The sequence below is a fragment of the Lithobates pipiens genome, unplaced genomic scaffold (assembly GCF_037356315.1).
Source record: "Lithobates pipiens isolate NorthernLeopardFrog02 unplaced genomic scaffold, aLitPip1_a1.2 Scaffold_23, whole genome shotgun sequence".
NCBI classification, from domain to species: domain Eukaryota; kingdom Metazoa; phylum Chordata; class Amphibia; order Anura; family Ranidae; genus Lithobates; species Lithobates pipiens.
In genome coordinates this window covers 66,238,035-66,254,684 of record NW_027507785.1, presented here as the reverse complement: position 1 = coordinate 66,254,684, position 16,650 = coordinate 66,238,035, and the positions used below count along the sequence as shown (strand labels likewise).

At 42.3% G+C, this 16,650-nt stretch overlaps 1 protein-coding gene across 2 annotated transcripts in view; it reads left to right on the top strand.

Moving 5' to 3' along the window:
- The window catches only part of OGG1 (8-oxoguanine DNA glycosylase), a 28,111-nt gene extending 13,581 nt beyond the window's left edge, over positions 1-14,530 (top strand). Inside the window, exons 5-9 of one of the 2 annotated variants that reach the window (XM_077451790.1) lie at positions 1,069-1,248; positions 5,496-5,674; positions 8,292-8,439; positions 12,170-12,219; positions 14,368-14,530. In XM_077451790.1, the coding sequence (XP_077307916.1) occupies positions 1,069-1,248; positions 5,496-5,674; positions 8,292-8,439; positions 12,170-12,219; positions 14,368-14,472 (662 nt within the window). In that variant the 3' untranslated portion in view covers positions 14,473-14,530. The remainder of the gene's footprint in view (positions 1-1,068; positions 1,249-5,495; positions 5,675-8,291; positions 8,440-12,169; positions 12,220-14,367) is intronic. The other variant, XM_077451791.1, reaches the window with a different exon arrangement.
- The last annotated feature ends 2,120 nt before the right edge of the window (positions 14,531-16,650 follow it).

The following is a 16,650-nucleotide window of genomic DNA, read 5'->3' as shown; positions in this document are numbered from 1 at the left end:
GCTTTCCTATGAAAAACTGACCACACTAAGCAGGAGGACACACTGTGGTCAGTTCTCTGGCTATGCTGGAAACTCAGCCTGGTCTCCTCCAATGATCAGACTTGTCCTGACACACACCCACTGAACTGCCATTCATTGGGAAGCTCAGTGTGCTGCTGCTTCTCCTCTTCCCCCCCCCCCCCCCCCAAGCTCTTATGCAGCTGAGAACAGAGGGAATGTGATCACTTATTAAAAAAAAAAAGGGGGGGGGGGGGTTGCGGCAAGGAACTCGTAATGTGGTGTTTGCGTTTTTTTTTTTTTTTTTTTTTTATGTCTATACAATAAATGTTTTTTGCCTTTCATTTCTATTTTAAACTGAATGTGTTTTATAAGGTTAGGGTTCACGTATGCTTTAGACCCCTTTCACATTGGGATGCTTTAGTGCTGGAAATGGCCTCTGCTAAGCACCTGAAACCGCTTCCCATTCATTCCAGTGTGACTTTTCACACTCAGGCGGTGAGCTTGCGGGATGTTCCAAAAAGTCCTGCAAGCAGCATTTTTGGGTCGGTTTGGGAGCGCTGTATACACCACTCCCAAAACAACCCGTCCATTGGAATGTATAGGCAGTGCTTCCAAAGCACCTGAAAAGTGCTTCCGAAATACTGCAACATGGGAGTTTTAACCCCTTCTTTGGAGTTAAAAGCACCCCGCTAGCGTCCGAAAAGCACAGCTAAAACAAGCGGCGCTTTAGCGCTAACGCGGCCACGGTCCCTGTGTGAAAGGGGTCCTAAAATTGACCTTCAGTCGGCTGCCCACGGTTAAAATGGTTGCAGCCAGACTCGCTGGAGGGAGATTTCTGCAGTGTATATTTAAACTAATATGCAAAGTGGTTGGAGGGAAGCTTCAGGATGGCAAAGATGGCTTCTATTACAAATTATGGGAGCAGACTGGAGTTCCTCTAACTTTTGCAAAAGGTGGGCTCTGCTCTTCTTTTGTAAATCAGCCTGACGGTGCGATTCCCATCCTCCTTGCACTGAAGCTGTGTGCTCTGATCCATGAAGTAAAGTCTGGCTGTCTCTCTCTCTCCAGGAATTCGCATCTTGCGCCAGGATCCCGTAGAATGTCTCTTCTCATTCATCTGTACTTCCAACAACCACATCTCTCGTATCACCGGAATGATCGAGCGAGTTTGCAGCACTCTGGGAAGACGCCTGTGCCGACTCGATTCTGTGGATTATTACTCCTTCCCCAGTCTCCAGGCATTGGCAGGTAAGCCTCTCTGAACATCAACTGGTTGCAGGAAAGCGATATTCAAGAGCAAACAACTTCTGGTTTTGCTCTAGGCCTCCAGATTTGGTCTACACTAAATTGTCAAAAGTATTGGGGCACATGATCTTTAATGGCATCCCAGTCTTAGTCTGTAGGGTTAAATATTGATTTGGCCCACCCTTTGCAGCTATAACACCTTCAACTCAAGGTTTAGGAGTGTCTATGGGAATGTTTGACCATTCTTCCAGAAGCGCATTTGTGAGGTCAGGCACTGATGTTGGACGAAAAGGCCCGGCTAGCAGTCTCTGCTCTAATTCATCCCAAAGGGGCTCTATCAGGTTGAGGTCAGGACTCTGTGCAAGCCAGTCATGTTCCTCCACCCTAAACTCACTCATTCATGTCTTTATGAACCTTACTTTGTGCACTGGTCCAAATCATTTGGTGGAGGGGGGATTATGGTGGGGGGTTGTTTTTCAGGGGTTGGGCTTGGCCCCTTAGTTCCAGTGAAGGGAAACCTTAAGGCATCATCATACGAAAGACATTTTGGACAATTTCATGCTCCCAACTTTGTGGGAACAGTTTGGGGATGGCCATTTCCTGTTCCAACATGACTGCGCACCAGTGCACAAAGCAAGGTCCCTAAAGACTTGGATGAGTGAGTTTGGGGTGGAGGGACTTGGCTGGCCTGCACAGAATCCTGACCTCAGCCCACCCATAGAACACCTTTTGGCTTTTGGATGAATTAGTGCCCGACCTCACAAATGCGCTTTTGGAAGAATGGTCAACCATTCCCATAGACACACTACTAAACCTTTTGGACGGCCTTCCCAGAAGAGTTGAAGCTGTTATAGCTGCAAAGGGTGGACCATCTGAATATTGAACCCTACGGACTAAGGCTGGGATGCCATTAAAGCAGGGCTCGACAAAACCCGGGCGCCAGGTTGCATTGGCGACTAGAATTAGCGACTGGCGCCTGGGGCAGCACAGCTGGGGGTATCCTGTCTCCGTGGACCCCCCCAGCGTGATTGCGTCGGGCCGCGCCGCCGGCGGCCGGTAATTGAGCCCCCGGCTTTGAGGCCTTCTGTGATGCTAGCTATTCCCTTCTGTGATCCTATTCCTTCTGGAATCTGGCGCCCTCTTGTGGTGGCCGTTGGAATTACAACCATTAATGCTAATAGATCTCCTTCCATTTACTTAGAACACCTAAACATTACATACATATATACATATATATACACACTTTTTGTTTTTCTTTTTTATTCTAACACCCTAGAGAGTAAAATGGTGGTTGTTGCAATAATGTCTGTCACACCATATTTGCACAGCGTACTTACAAGCGCACTTTTTTGGGGGAAAAAATAATTTATTTAATAAAAAAAAAAATAAGACAACAGTAAAGTTAGCCCAATTTTTTTTTTATATTGTGAAAGATAATGTTACGCCGAGTAAATTGATACCCAACATGTCATGCTTCAAAATTGCGCCCGCTCATGGAATGGCGACAAAATTTTACCCTTTAAAATCTCCATAGGCGACGTTTAAAAAATTCTACAGGTTGCACGTTTTGAGTTACAGAGAAGGTCTAGGGCTAGAATTATTGCTCTTACTCTACCGATCGCAGCGATACCTCACATGTGTGGTTTGAACATTGCTTTCATATATGCGTTCGCTTCTGCACGCAAGCTTGGCGGGACAGGGCGCATTTAAAAAATTTTTTTTTTTTTCTTATTTTAACTTTTATTTTTTATTTTTTTTTCACTGTTCTTTTAAAAAAAAAATGTGTGTCACTTTTATTCCTATTACAAGGAATGTAAAAATCCCTTGTAATAGAAAAAAGCATGACAGGTCCTCTTTTATATATGAGATCTGCGGTCAGAGAGACCTCACATCTCATATTTACACTAAAATGCAATTTAAAAAAAAATCGTCATTTGAAAAAAATAAAACAAATAAAATGTCCCTCTAATAGCTATGGGCAATGACTTGAAGACAGGTGAGGGGCTGGGGGCTATCTTCCCCTCACTCGTCTCCATGTCAGGCCAGGGACAGGTCCGGATCGCCGTCACGGACCTGGCTCCTAACTTTTTTAGCTGGCTCCTAGATTCCAAGCAAATTTGTCAACCCCTGTCTTAAAGTGTGTGTCCCCCAATACTTTTGGTCATAGTGCAGTTGTTGTGTGGTTATTGGTTATACTCTACTAAGGCAACAATAAATACCCCACAGTTGGAAAAAAAAAAATATAAATTACATTTACATTAATGGCATAACAGTGAACAAATATAAAATAGTGAAATAACAGATTTTAAATAAAACGCATTTACCTTTTTTTAAATTTAATAAATTAGTTCATTCAAAACAAAAGTTTTAACATTCCAAGAAAGATTCCAGTGTTTTGTGTAGACCCCCCTTTTTATAGTAGTTTACATAGATTAAAGTGCCTTTTTTAAATTCATCCAGTGCAAAGCGATTTCACCAAAAGAGTCCTTTGCAAAAATGTTGTGAGCTCCCTACTGCAGAGCACATTCCTTCCTCAGATTCTTCCACCATGCTCAAGTAAAAATGAAAACCTCCCAAAACCCCATGATCCCCCCCCCCCCCCCCCCCCGTAATATGAGAGGTTATGGTCAGCATGTGCAAACACCCCAAATGGCCCTTCCCCGCCTTAGTACCCCGGGTATTCGACATTTCCTCTTCTCAATGTTGCTAGGATGCCTGAGTATGGAAAATAAACATGCCCACCATGGTGTAAAACCATAAAGACTGAATTTATTAACCACTTCACCCCCGGAAGGATTTACCCCCTTAATGATCAGGCCATCTTTTGCGATACGGCATTGCGCCGATTTAACTGACAATTACGCGATCGTGCGACATTGTACCCAAACAAAATTGACTTCCTTTTTTTTTTTTTTTTTCCCGTAAATAGAGCTTTCTTCTGGTGGTATTTGGTCACCTCTGCAGTTTTTATTTTTTGCACTATAGACAAAAAGACTGACCATTTAGAAAAACAAACAAACTATTTTTTACTTTTCTGCTATAATACATAGCCAAAAAAAAAAAAATTTATTCATCAGTTTAGGCCAATATGTATTCTTCTACATATTTTTGGTAAAAAAAATCGCAATAACCATATATTGATTGGTTTGCGCAAAAGTTATAGCGTCTACAAACTATGGGATAGATTTATGGACTTATTTTTCTATTTTTATTTTTTTATTGTTTTTACTGGTAATGGCGGCAGTCTGCGATTTTATAGCTGGACTGCGACATTTCGGCAGACAAGTCTGATCCTAAGTGACACTTTTTGGGGACCAGTGAGATTATTACAGTGATCAGTGCTAAAAACAAAACACTGTTACTGTATAAATGACACTGGCAGGGAAGGGGTTAGCACTAGGGGGCGATCAAGGGGTTAACTGTTCCCTGGATGTGTTTTGTGTGGGGGATGGGCTTACTGGGACAAACAACACAGAGATCTCTGTTCCCAGTGATCAGGAACAGCGATCTCTTGAGTTGTCTCCTGTCAGAACGGGGATCTGTCTTGTTTACATAGGCAGACCAATCAGTTGGGATTTCTTTACCAAAAACATGTAGCAGAATACATATTCGCCTACATTTTATGAAGAAATTTGCTTTTTTACATATATTTTATTTATTTTTGGATATGTGCAGAAAGTAAAAAAACAAAACAAAAAAACACTATTTGTTTATAGCTCAAAAAATAAAATAAAACGCAGAGGTGATCAAATCCCACCAAAAAAAGCTCTATTTGAGGCAAAAATTAAGATATTATTTATTATTATTATTATTATTATTATTTTTTTTTTTTATTTTTTTTTTTGAGTACCATGTGCAATTGTCAGCTAAAGTAACGCAGTGCCGTGTTCCCCCCCAAAAAAAAAAAAAAAAAAAAAGTCTGGTTTCCGGAGGTGAAGAATAATACACTTCTGTATTATGAGAACGATGAGGTGCTGTTTTGCATCTCAGCCTGTAGATGGAGTCAGAGTTCTCTGGTAATTTTAGCAAACACTATTCACTTCTAGAAGATTCATCTCTCAGCAGAATAAGCCATGTTTTGGAACATATTACACATAACAATGTTGTCATCCACATGTTAATAAGAGTAGATTATAATTCTAGCAATTAGTATCTTGTATATCTGTTCTATCATGTTGAAGTTTTTTGGCTTTATGTAACACGTTGTCCAGTGATTGACACCTATTCCATCTCCTTGTTTTGCACTACAGAGGATGACACGGAGACCAAGTTGCGTAACCTGGGCTTTGGGTACAGAGCAAAGTTTGTCAGCCAGAGTGCGAGGACCATCTTACATAAACACGGCCTGGACTGGTTGGGGAGCCTTCGTCATGTTCCCTATGAAGAGGCAAAGAAGGCGCTATGCGATTTGCCCGGAGTTGGAGCCAAAGTGAGTTTAAAACGCTCAAGTCGGTCTCTCAGTAGCTCAGCTCAACAGTTTCCCCCTTATAACTCTTACCCGGTGCTGATCTAATGCAGATGTACAGATGATCACAATTTACGACCACCAAATCGTGGATTTTTTTTTCCGATGGTTGTTGGCTCAAACTTGTTTTGCATATATGAGGTCGCACAAATGTTGTCGGAAATTCCGAACGTCAAGAACGCAGTGACGTACAACACGTACGACAAGCCGAGAAAAATTAAGTTCAATAGCCAGTGCGGCTCTTCTGCTTGATTCCGAGCATGCGTGGAACTTTGTGTGTCGGAATTGTGTACACACAATCAGAATTTCCGGCAACAAGTTCGTCGGAAAATTAAACAAGTGTTGTCGGAAATTCCGACAGCAAATGTCCAATGGAGCGTACACACGGTCAAAATTTCTGACAACAAGCTCACATCGAACATTTTTGTTGTCGGAAATTCCGATCGTCTGTACGCGGCATTAGTGTAGCACCCTCCCAGATAGGATTTTTAGTTAAATTAGGCAAATCTAGTTCTTGTGGCCTGTCTGTAATCAGTAGAGCAGCTTGTGATTTGCTTTGGGGCTGCTATGGGCTCTGCAGGTTTGATTGCTTCCCCCTGTCTTCTGGAGGTTTCCAAATTGTAGTGATTGGGATAGTCGGATAAGCAGCTTGAATATTTGAGGCTCTAGCTAATCCCTGGGGGGAGTTTGCCCAGATGGTGGCTGGGGGGGGGGGGTTCATAAATAGTTTGTAGCCTGGGGGAGCAGGGTTCTTTTCCCAAGAGGAGAGGTTCCCTTCTAGGCAGCATATCTAAAGATTCTGCGGATGATCAATGAGCTCTCTGGCTGGAGATTCTATCCTCTGACAAACTCTTTGAAGCAAAGAGCCCAGCCTGAAATGTTTACTTTTGGTGTCCATGTGCTGTCCTCTCTGTCCTATTGCTGAAGGGGCTGTTTTAGGGTGTAGCAGCAAAGAGAAGAGTGTCCTCTCATTGCTATTCGTTAAAATTTCCACAGCTTCCCTAAGCCCCATCCAAGTTAATCTGCAGTAAGCATTAGAAAAAGGCAACCCCCTAGACCAGGGGTCAGCAACCCTTTTCCACTTAAGGGCCGGATTCAATGTAGGGTCCTCTGTCCCCTGCACCCCACCCCCCCCCCCATTGTAGGGTCGTCTGTGCCCTGCACCCACTTCCCCGCTGTAGGGTACTCTGTGCCCTGCACCCCCCCCCCTCCCAACACTATAGCGTCTTTTTGTCCCCTGCACCCCCCCCCCCCCCACGCTGTAGTGTCTTCTGTCCCCTGCACCCCACAAACGCACGCTGTGTAGGTAGAACTCTCCTACCTTACACAGGTGTACAGCAAGCGGAGCAGCAGAGATCAATATCACAGGGCTGGATGGGGGCGGGAACTGCTAAGTTAACTTTTCACTTTACCAGACTGGTGATTCGTTGCTAGGATCGCCCGGCAACCAACCACCTGCTTTTTAATGAAAGAGTAAACTCCAGCAGTTCCCGCCCCCATCCAGCCCCCGTTCCCTGCTGTCCAAGGAAGAGGACAGCGGCGAAAATGTCCGCAGGCTGGGTGCCCGTGAATTAATCAAAGGCACTGATGGGCCGGACATTCAGTGGTGGCAGGCCAGGTGCGCCGACCCCCTACCCTAGACTGTTTACTGAGCCAGCAAAGTGAATGTTCCTGTTTGCCTGACTGCCACTACACTTGTGGGCAAGAACCTGGGCCAAAAAAATCGGTGACCTTAGAGTTGGTTCTACATTTGGAATTGGATGGCTGCTGAATAAATGCTGGGAGAGGGGAGCAGGGTGAGCTGAGCTGCAGAGTTACTGATGGGTGAGGGAGCAGGGTGAGTTAAGATATGGAGTCACTGCTTGGAGAAGTGAGCTGAGTTACTGATGGATGGCGAAGCTGAGCTGCTGGAGTACTGCAGGGAGTGGGGGGGGGGGGGGGGGGACAAGGGAAGTTATATGCTGCAAGAGGGGAGCTGAGTGACAGTTGGGAGTGGGGACTACGGGGAGCTGAACCACTCTGAGAGTGGGGAGCTGAGCTGCCGAGAGAGAGAAGGACTTGGGTAACTTTGGTGCTTTTTTTTTTTTTTTTCTTGTTTACTTTGATGGCCTGGGTCAGGTTTGCAGACAAGGACTTCTGACTTCTCTCCTCTTTCCAAATTTGCATTTCTTATTATTGGCCAGTGAAGAAGGTATTGAGACAGCCAGACAGCCAAAATTTTTTCAAAAGGAGGTCCACAATGGCGGTCTTCATATTTTTCTCATGACCGATTCACAGAAAACCCGAATCCCGTTGTTGACTTGTTTTTAAAGACGCCAGCTCCAGGACTGTCACCTTGAATCCTGCCTTCACTACCTAGTGTGTCAGACCTCAACATTTCTTCTAATATGCTTCTTAGTAGTATACATAAATATACAACGATTGTATCCAGGGCTTTCCAAATGATATCTATTATTGGGTTCCTTGACTGTCTTTAGCTGGATTTGAACCGGTGTTTGGCCGCGTTTTGATCATGGGGCAGGAGGGGTGAGGGGCTGAGTTGTCTTATTATGTCTTTTCAAAATCTTTGTGTGATTTGTAGATTGCGGACTGTGTTTGCTTGATGGCTCTGGACAAGCCTGAAGCCGTACCTGTGGACACCCACGTTTGGCAAATCGCCAAGAGAGACTATCTGCCTCAGCTCGGCCAGGGGAACAAAAGCATCACCGAGCGGGTATACCGGGACATTGGTAAGAGAATTTCATGTACATTGATTCACCCATACTGATCTCCGCATTCTCCACCAACCTTTCCCTTACTATTCTGATGGATTTGAAATGTGGTTGTTGTGTAATTAGTGTACAATGTAAATTATCACTGCCCACTGCTCATCCTTAAAGTAGTTCAAAAGGCTGAAGCTTTTTTACCCTTTGTGCATTTTATATATGAAGGTAAAAATCTTCTGTGTGTGCAAATTCCAGAAATAACAGAAACCTAGGTTTGTTTTTTCAAAATTTTCCATATTTTTTGGTTTGGCAAAAAACTAAAACCACTAAAGAAAATTACAGTATTGCACCGCGACAGTGCTGAATGCTGAAAATTTGGCCTGGGCAAGAAGGGAGTATAAGTGCCGGGTAAGCAAGTGGTTAAAATGCAGAATTTACACCACATTTCTGAGCTTCCCAAAGCATGGGTCTGATGTAGATCACTGCACAGTTGAGAGCGGAGAACTGAGTGTAATCTGAGAACTGAGTGGGGGGGGCAATTGACTCGCCCCTCTCCACAATCTCATAGGGTAACATGCACAGCTGAGGCTGTCAATCACAAGCTGTTTACTGGAAGCCCCATCCCCTTGGAGTCCTCACAACCTGTACAAAATTACTCAATTAGGCAGAAAGCAGAGGAAGGAGACAACAGACAGAAATTGCACTCGGTGCTTTTGATTGAGGCAAGTACACACTATAGAAGACTATGCTTTGTTCATTTTTTCATGTCAGAGGCTTACAGCCACTTCACGCTGGTCGTACTCTCCTTAAATTTCAACCAATTCCCACTAAATCAGATGAAATTCGAGCTATGGGTGGTCTTCATGGCACCTCAAATATTCTGGCCGAACAGCGACTGCATATAATCGGATGCATTCCCACCTCCTGGGGGGGGGGTCTGCATGATTTACATGGCTATACTTTTGAGCTGTAGTCCTCAGTAACGACTCACAAGCAGCCACATACCTTGCACTCACATACCAGGCAGCACGGCCTCACAGCATGGCAACATCCCCATCCTGCCCTACATGTCTCATTACAATAGTCATTTCCATATACACTTTTTTTTTTTTTTTTTTTTTTTCATTGGCCTTCGTTCCCGTAATGCTGAATCCATAACCTTTCACTGGCACCACCATCTTTGCTAAAGGGTGCTGCCCAGCCTTTGGGGCCAGGCTCATTTGTACACTTGCGCAGACAAAGGTCCGGGACCTCCTTAACTGCTCTGGCTTTACACATGCACGCAGGAGAACCAGATGTGCCGAAGGTCTCTGTCACGTCACGAAGGCCAGGCAGAGGCCGTTGGCACATCTGTGCACACATGGATTCAAGTGCAACCTCATTCATGCCTGGGCAAGAAAAAAAAAAAAGTAAAACATTTTAAAAGAAAATAAAAAAAAATCCACTTGTGGGGGAGGGGACTGGAGCCAGATGCAAAGATTGTTGTGTTTTAGGCTGGGTTCACACCGCTGCGGGGGGAGAACCGGATGTGATTCGCACAGCAAATCACATCCGATCTCCGTAGCACTGCGAGTTCAGCCATACAGATAGTATGGCTGAACTCGCAGCTGTCCCGCAGCAAACTCGCACAGGACCCTTTTTTGGGTCCGCAACGGAATCGGATCGCATGGGGGTTCACACCATGCGATCCGATTCCTGTGCGAGTCGGCAGATCGCACTGCGATATGCCGACGGATCTGGGGGTGTCATTAACATAACATTGACACCCCCAGCCGTCCGCATAGGGCAGTGTGAACTGCCGGCGGGAGGTGAGCGATGCGGGAAAACGCCGCGGATTCGCGGCGTTCCCGCATCGCAATAGTGTGAACCTAGCCTTAAGCCCCATACACACTATTAGATATTCTGCAGATTTTTGTCTTCAGATTTACAAAAACCATATAATATGAGGCCAAAGCTTAAGAATTTCAATTTGTATGCAATCGGGCAGGACCTTGTACTACATGGTTTTGGTAAATCTGAAGACAAAAATCTGCTGAAAATCTAATAGTGTGTATGGGGTCTTGGGCCTCATGCACACTGGACATTTTTTACAGATGCTGTTTTTGGCTTTTTTTTTTTTTTTGTAACCGGGAAATTGATGTGTGCAATTGTCACCAAATTGCGACAAATTATCCATTATGTCAGTGACCATCATTTGTAAGGAGTCCTGCGCCACCTACTGCTTGATACACCAATGTGCTCATTCTATGCATCCAAAATATACGCAACCTTTTCAATGATTTGTGGCACAAATTGTTGCGTTTCTGTGAAATCAGGAAAATCCCTATTTGCCAGATTTCACAGTTTCTGCTTTCAACAGGAACATGCGTTTTTTTGAGTCCTGGTTTACTTGTTCTGGCGTCATGCGCGCACATGGGAATTTTAATTTCGCACTGCTGATAGTTTATTGTAGGGCCGAAACAACTAATGGATTAATCGGCAACTAATCGATTATGAACTTAATTGATTACTATTTTCATAATGGATTAATCGCTCACTAACATAATGGGGTTAAAAAAAATAAAATAAAATTAGCCCTTTATAGTACAGAAAGAGCAAATTGCTACTGTAAATATTACTTTCACTGTCCCATAGTAAAAAATGAACCCCTTACAGTAGCTATTATTTGCTCTTTATGTACTAATTTTAGTTTTTTTTTTTAGTTTTTTTATCCCCGTTATGTTACTAAACATCTCAAGCCTGGGTCACACCTCTGTGTTTTTTGGTGCTTTTTTGCAGAAACACACTACATTTACATGGTTTCCTATGGGACACATTCACATCCATGATTTTTTTTTTAGCTGCTGTGTATTTGGAAGACTAGGACCCTTTCTTTCTTTCTTTCTTTCTTTCTCTCTTTCTTTCTCTCTTTCTTTCTTTCTTTCTCTCTTTCTTTCTTTCTCTCTTTCTTTCTCTCTTTCTTTCTTTCTTTCTCTCTTTCTTTCTCTCTTTCTTTCTTTCTTTCTCTCTTTCTTTCTTTCTTTCTCTCTTTCTTTCTTTCTCTCTTTCTTTCTTTCTTTCTTTCTCTCTTTCTTTCTTTCTTTCTCTCTTTCTTTCTTTCTTTCTTTCTTTCTCTCTTTCTTTCTTTCTTTCTCTCTTTCTTTCTTTCTCTCTTTCTTTCTCTCTTTCTTTCTTTCTTTCTCTCTTTCTTTCTTTCTTTCTCTCTTTCTTTCTTTCTTTCTTTCTTTCTTTCTCTCTTTCTTTCTTTCTTTCTTTCTTTCTTTCTTTCTTTCTTTCTTTCTCTTCTTTCTTTCTTCTTTCTTTCTTTCTTTCTTTCTTTCTTTCTTTCTTTCTTTCTTTCTTTCTTTCCTACTTTTCTTTCTTTCTTTCCTACTTTTCTTTCTTTCTTCTTTTTTCTCAATATACTTCAATGGAGAATCTGTAGTAATACGTTTTTGCGGCAATTTGTGTTTTTTAATCTGCCCAACAACAAATTGGCCAAAATAAATGTAAAAATGCAAATCGCAGCAAAATTACTTTTTTTATTTTTTTATTATTTTAAGGTTATTAACCGATTTAATCGAAACAACAATCGGCCAACTAATTGATTATGAAAATAATCGTTAGTTGCAGCCCTAGTTTATTGGGCCAAAGATGAGTATTTCCGCTACTTATTGAGTGTTGGGCTATTATGGCAGCCCTGCCAGTTCTAGCGCTATACTTTTTATCCTCGTCTTTCCTAATATGCTCTTTTTTTTTTTTTTTTTTCCTCCAGGAGATTATTTTCGGAACTTGTGGGGTCCATATGCGGGATGGGCGCAGGGCGTAAGTAGAAATGCGTTCGGCTGCTGTGAATTGTAAAATCTGAACGACTGGTCGCTATACACGTATCCTGTAACTAGTATATAGATGAGGAATTTTTCTGGCTCTGTGAGTCAGAATTGTTGAGGTCAGACACAGCCAGGCAGCGAGCTTTTCAAAAAGTAGAACAATCGAAACAGCCAGTAACGTGGCAAATTTGAAGTCTTATTTTTTTTCCTGTAGGTCATTGATATTTTGATAGAAGAATAAAGAACAGTAACGTTGATGCTTTTCAGCCTGCAGGGTAGAGGATGAAATGCATCAATGTTGTTGTTCCTGGATTTTTTTTTACCCCGCTGTCATGTATATTAAAGAAGAATAGACTGCAGTTTGCCGTGTTGCTCTTTTGATTGTTCCATGTAATATTGGCTTGCGGAGGCCGAGAGCGGAGCACCGGTACGTGGATTTACCTCTTCTTGGATCGGCATGGTTGTAGCGCTGCCTGCTCTGCTTTACAGCTTTTCAAAGAGAGTCCAACCATATAAGCCCGCATATATCTGTCATGACAAGTGTGCTTTTGGCCTTCGTTCACATTGGAGCGACTTTTTTTTTTTCCACTGTTCAAATCATCCAGGTGATCAAATACCACCAAAAGAAAGTTCTATTTGTGGGGGGAAAAAAGGACGTCAATTTTATTTTGGTACAGCGTAGCAAGACTGAAATTTTTCAGTTAAAATAACGCAGTGCCGTATCACAAAAAAAATGGCCGGGTCATTAAAGGGGATAAAACCTTCTGGGGCTGAAGTGGTTAATAACACAATGTTCTCTGAAATCTGAGCTGGGGGGGGAGGGGGGTCACAGGATATGTGATGTCTAAACCTGATTATTGAACACTCTCCATGACCAGCAGGTGTCGCTGTTTCCATTACTGTGAATAAGTCGCCCCCCCTTTGTAGATGGGGCAGATTTGGACGGTGTGATCCCAGCATGCCACTGAACTGCAAACTCCAGCATGTCCTGCTGGCCATTATGCAGCCACATGTGCCCAGCCGCTAAGGTCATTTCACTTCTACTCTATTTACTATTCAGATATGATGGTGACAACATGGCTCAGTTAGCAGGTAATATTGGTGGGAGAACATCTTGTGTCACATGATTCTGAAGCTGGCACCGCATGCTGGGACTTGTAGTTCACCAACGACAATAGAAACCAGAGCTTTAGCAGCCAGCATTGCTGAAAAAAAAAAAGGTAGATCAAAATACAAACCATCTAAAAGCTTTTTTTCTTATGTTTCTAGTCCGTTTTGGTTTTGGTGGGTTTTAGGTTTTCTATGGGGAATTGTTTCTGGGGATATTTTGTGTGTCTTTAATTGTGACCAATTATCATATATACTTTTCATGTTCGGTCCAAGCATGCTAGGTAAGGTGTGAATGTGACACTTCTGGGTATTACCGCTCAGCCCTGAGATTACAGTACTCCCCTTACAATGCCTTCATCTACTTTTCTTCCAAGAAGTACAGTGCAGTCTTTGTTCCGGCATCATCCGGGGGACAGCATCTGCTTCCTGGAAGGAGGTGCTGGCTCAGAGATGAGACCGTTATGCAAATAATATGGAGTCTGTGTGCAGTTTTTGGCTGCTTTCACAAATGTGTGACACAGATCAGCCCCTGCTGAAGCCTCACACATTGCTAAAATGTTACAATGTTGCAGTCTGATCACTGGGGGAGAGAGGAGATGGAGAAAATGCCTTGTCTTGCTTGCAGTAGACTGATGACATCATCACCTAGGCAAAAATCACTGAATGCAAAAGCTGCTTTTACATATACATACAGTGCATTATATACAAATAAATTCACATGTGCAAAAAGACCCTGCAACACACCTAAAATAAAAATAAAAAACCCTCTGAAAAACTCATGCATGAATGAATTCAGATAAAAAAAAAAATGCAGATGGGTGAACGGATCATTAACATCTTCTCATAGAAAGGGTTTAATTTGTATCACCCCAGAGCTATCGTGTGACCGATTTGGTGAACAGCATGGAGTATAACTCATTTTTCTTTTTAGTCTGTTTTTATTGCATTTTGTTCTTTCATTGTTAATGGAGATACAAAGTCACAGAAAATTTGAATAACTTTTTTCCTTTCCTCTAATTGTTTCCATGTCCAGGTCTTATTCTGTTCTGACCTCAAGAAATTCCAGAGTCCCGACAAACCCCCGAAAGCCAAGACAAAGGCAAAAACCAAATTAAAGGAAGAAAACTCGATAGCTTGAAAAATGTAAATGTTTTTTGTAGCAAATTCATAGAGAATTAAACACATTTCGTTTTCTATGCTTGTGTGGAATATTTTTTATTTATTTTTTATTTATTTAATGGTATGCGACATACAATGAAAGGATAGCTTCACAGAATGGAAGTTTGGTTTTTAAGGTTTATGTCAGGAAAAGCTTAAAAAAATGATATTCAGTACATCTCTGCAGCACATACATACTGCCCCCGTTATTAACCCCTTCCTGCCCACCCTGGCGTCCCTTTTTAAAAGGCTCTGAAGTCCGGGGGGGAAGAATCGGATCATGTGAGCACTGCTGTGATTGGCTGCCACAGTGAATACATAGTTGAGAGCCTGTCCCGCTAACGGTCACTAGTGGAGACCAAAATCTGTTTATGACAGCGCGGTCTCTATGCTGTAAGTGCACTCTCAGCATAGAAAATTTGGCCGCCCAGGGAGATGTGGACGTTAAAGGCCACCTATTTGTGGCTGCACTTAAAAGCTTAACCAGTTAAGTACCGAGCCTCTTTTTTTAGATGTGTTCTTTACAAGTTAAAAACATTTTTTCTTTTGCTAGAAAATTACTTGGAACTCCCAAACATTCTACATTTATTTTTAATTTTTTTAACTGACGCCCTAGAGAATAAAATGGCGGTCATTGCAATACTTTCTGTCACACCCTATTTGTGCAGTGGTCTTTTTTTGGAAAAAATAGTTTTTTTAATTAAAAAAGACAACAGTAAAGTTGGCCCATTTTTTTTTTTTTTATTTTTTTTTATATTGTGAAAGATAATGTTACGCCGAGTAAATTGCTACCCAACATGACGCGCTTCAAAATTGCACCCGCTCGTGGAATGGCGACAAACTTTTACCCTTAAAAATCTCCATAGGTGATTTAACCACTTAAGCCCCAGACCATTTTGCTGGCTTAAGACCAGAGCACTTTTTGCGATTCGGCACTGCGGTGCTTTAACTGACAATTGTGCGGTCGTGCGACGTGGCTCCCAAACAAAATTGACGTCCTTTTTTTTTTTTTTTTTCCCCCCACAAATAGAGCTTTCTTTTGGTGGTATTTGATCACCCATGCGGTTTCTATTTTTTGCGCTATAAACAAAAAAAGAGCAACAATTTCGAAAAAAACGCATTACTTTTTGCTATAATAAATATCCCCAAAAAAATATATAAAAAAACTTTTTTTTTCCCTCAGTTTAGGCCGATGCGCATTCTTCTACATATTTATGCTAAAACATATCGCAAAGATGCGATTATTTGGTTGGCATAAAAGTTATAGCATTTACAAAATAGGGTATAGTTTTATGGCATTTTTATTAAATTTTTTTTTTGGTGGCAATCAGCAATTTTTTTTATTTTTATTTTTTTACTGCGACATTATGGCAGACACATCTGACATTTTTAGGACCATTGTCATTTTATACAGCAATCAGTGCTATACAAATGCAGTGAAGGGGTTAACCAGGAGGTGGCAGTGTAGGGGTTAAGTGTGTCCTGGGGTGTGTTTCTGTGGGGGGCGTGGCTGTAATTTACAGATCACCGATCTCTGCTCCAATCACAGGGAGCAGAGATCAGTTTCACTTGTTGCTAGGCAGAACGGGGAGATGCTGTTTACATCTCCTGTGAGACGATCGAGTCCGCGGTCGGACTCACGGGGGTCCTGACCGCCACACTCGCGCGCCGATGGCATGGCGGCACTTTTAAATGGATGTACCTGTATGCCAATTTGCCTGTCCGTGCCATTCTACCAACGTACATCGTCATGCGCCGGTTGGGAAGCGGTTAAAACATTCTACAGGTTGCACGCAGAACGGGGCTTTTACCTTTTTTATTTTTACACTGTTTTTTGAGAGAATTTTTTTTTTTTAACTGTCACTTTTATTCCTATTACAAGGAATATAAACATCCAGGACCTATTAAATATGAGATCTGGGGTCAAAAAGACCTCAGCTCTCATATTTAGAATAAAATGCAATAAATAAAATAAAAATATGACATTTAAAAAAATTATTAAAAAAAATAAATAAATGGCCCTTTTTTAAGAACTATGGGCGGAAGTGACATTTTGACATCACTTCTGCCCTGCAATGTCATGGAGACTGGTGGGGGCATCTTCCTCTCACTCATCTCCATGCCCAGCCACAGAGAGGACTGGATCACCTCCGCTGCT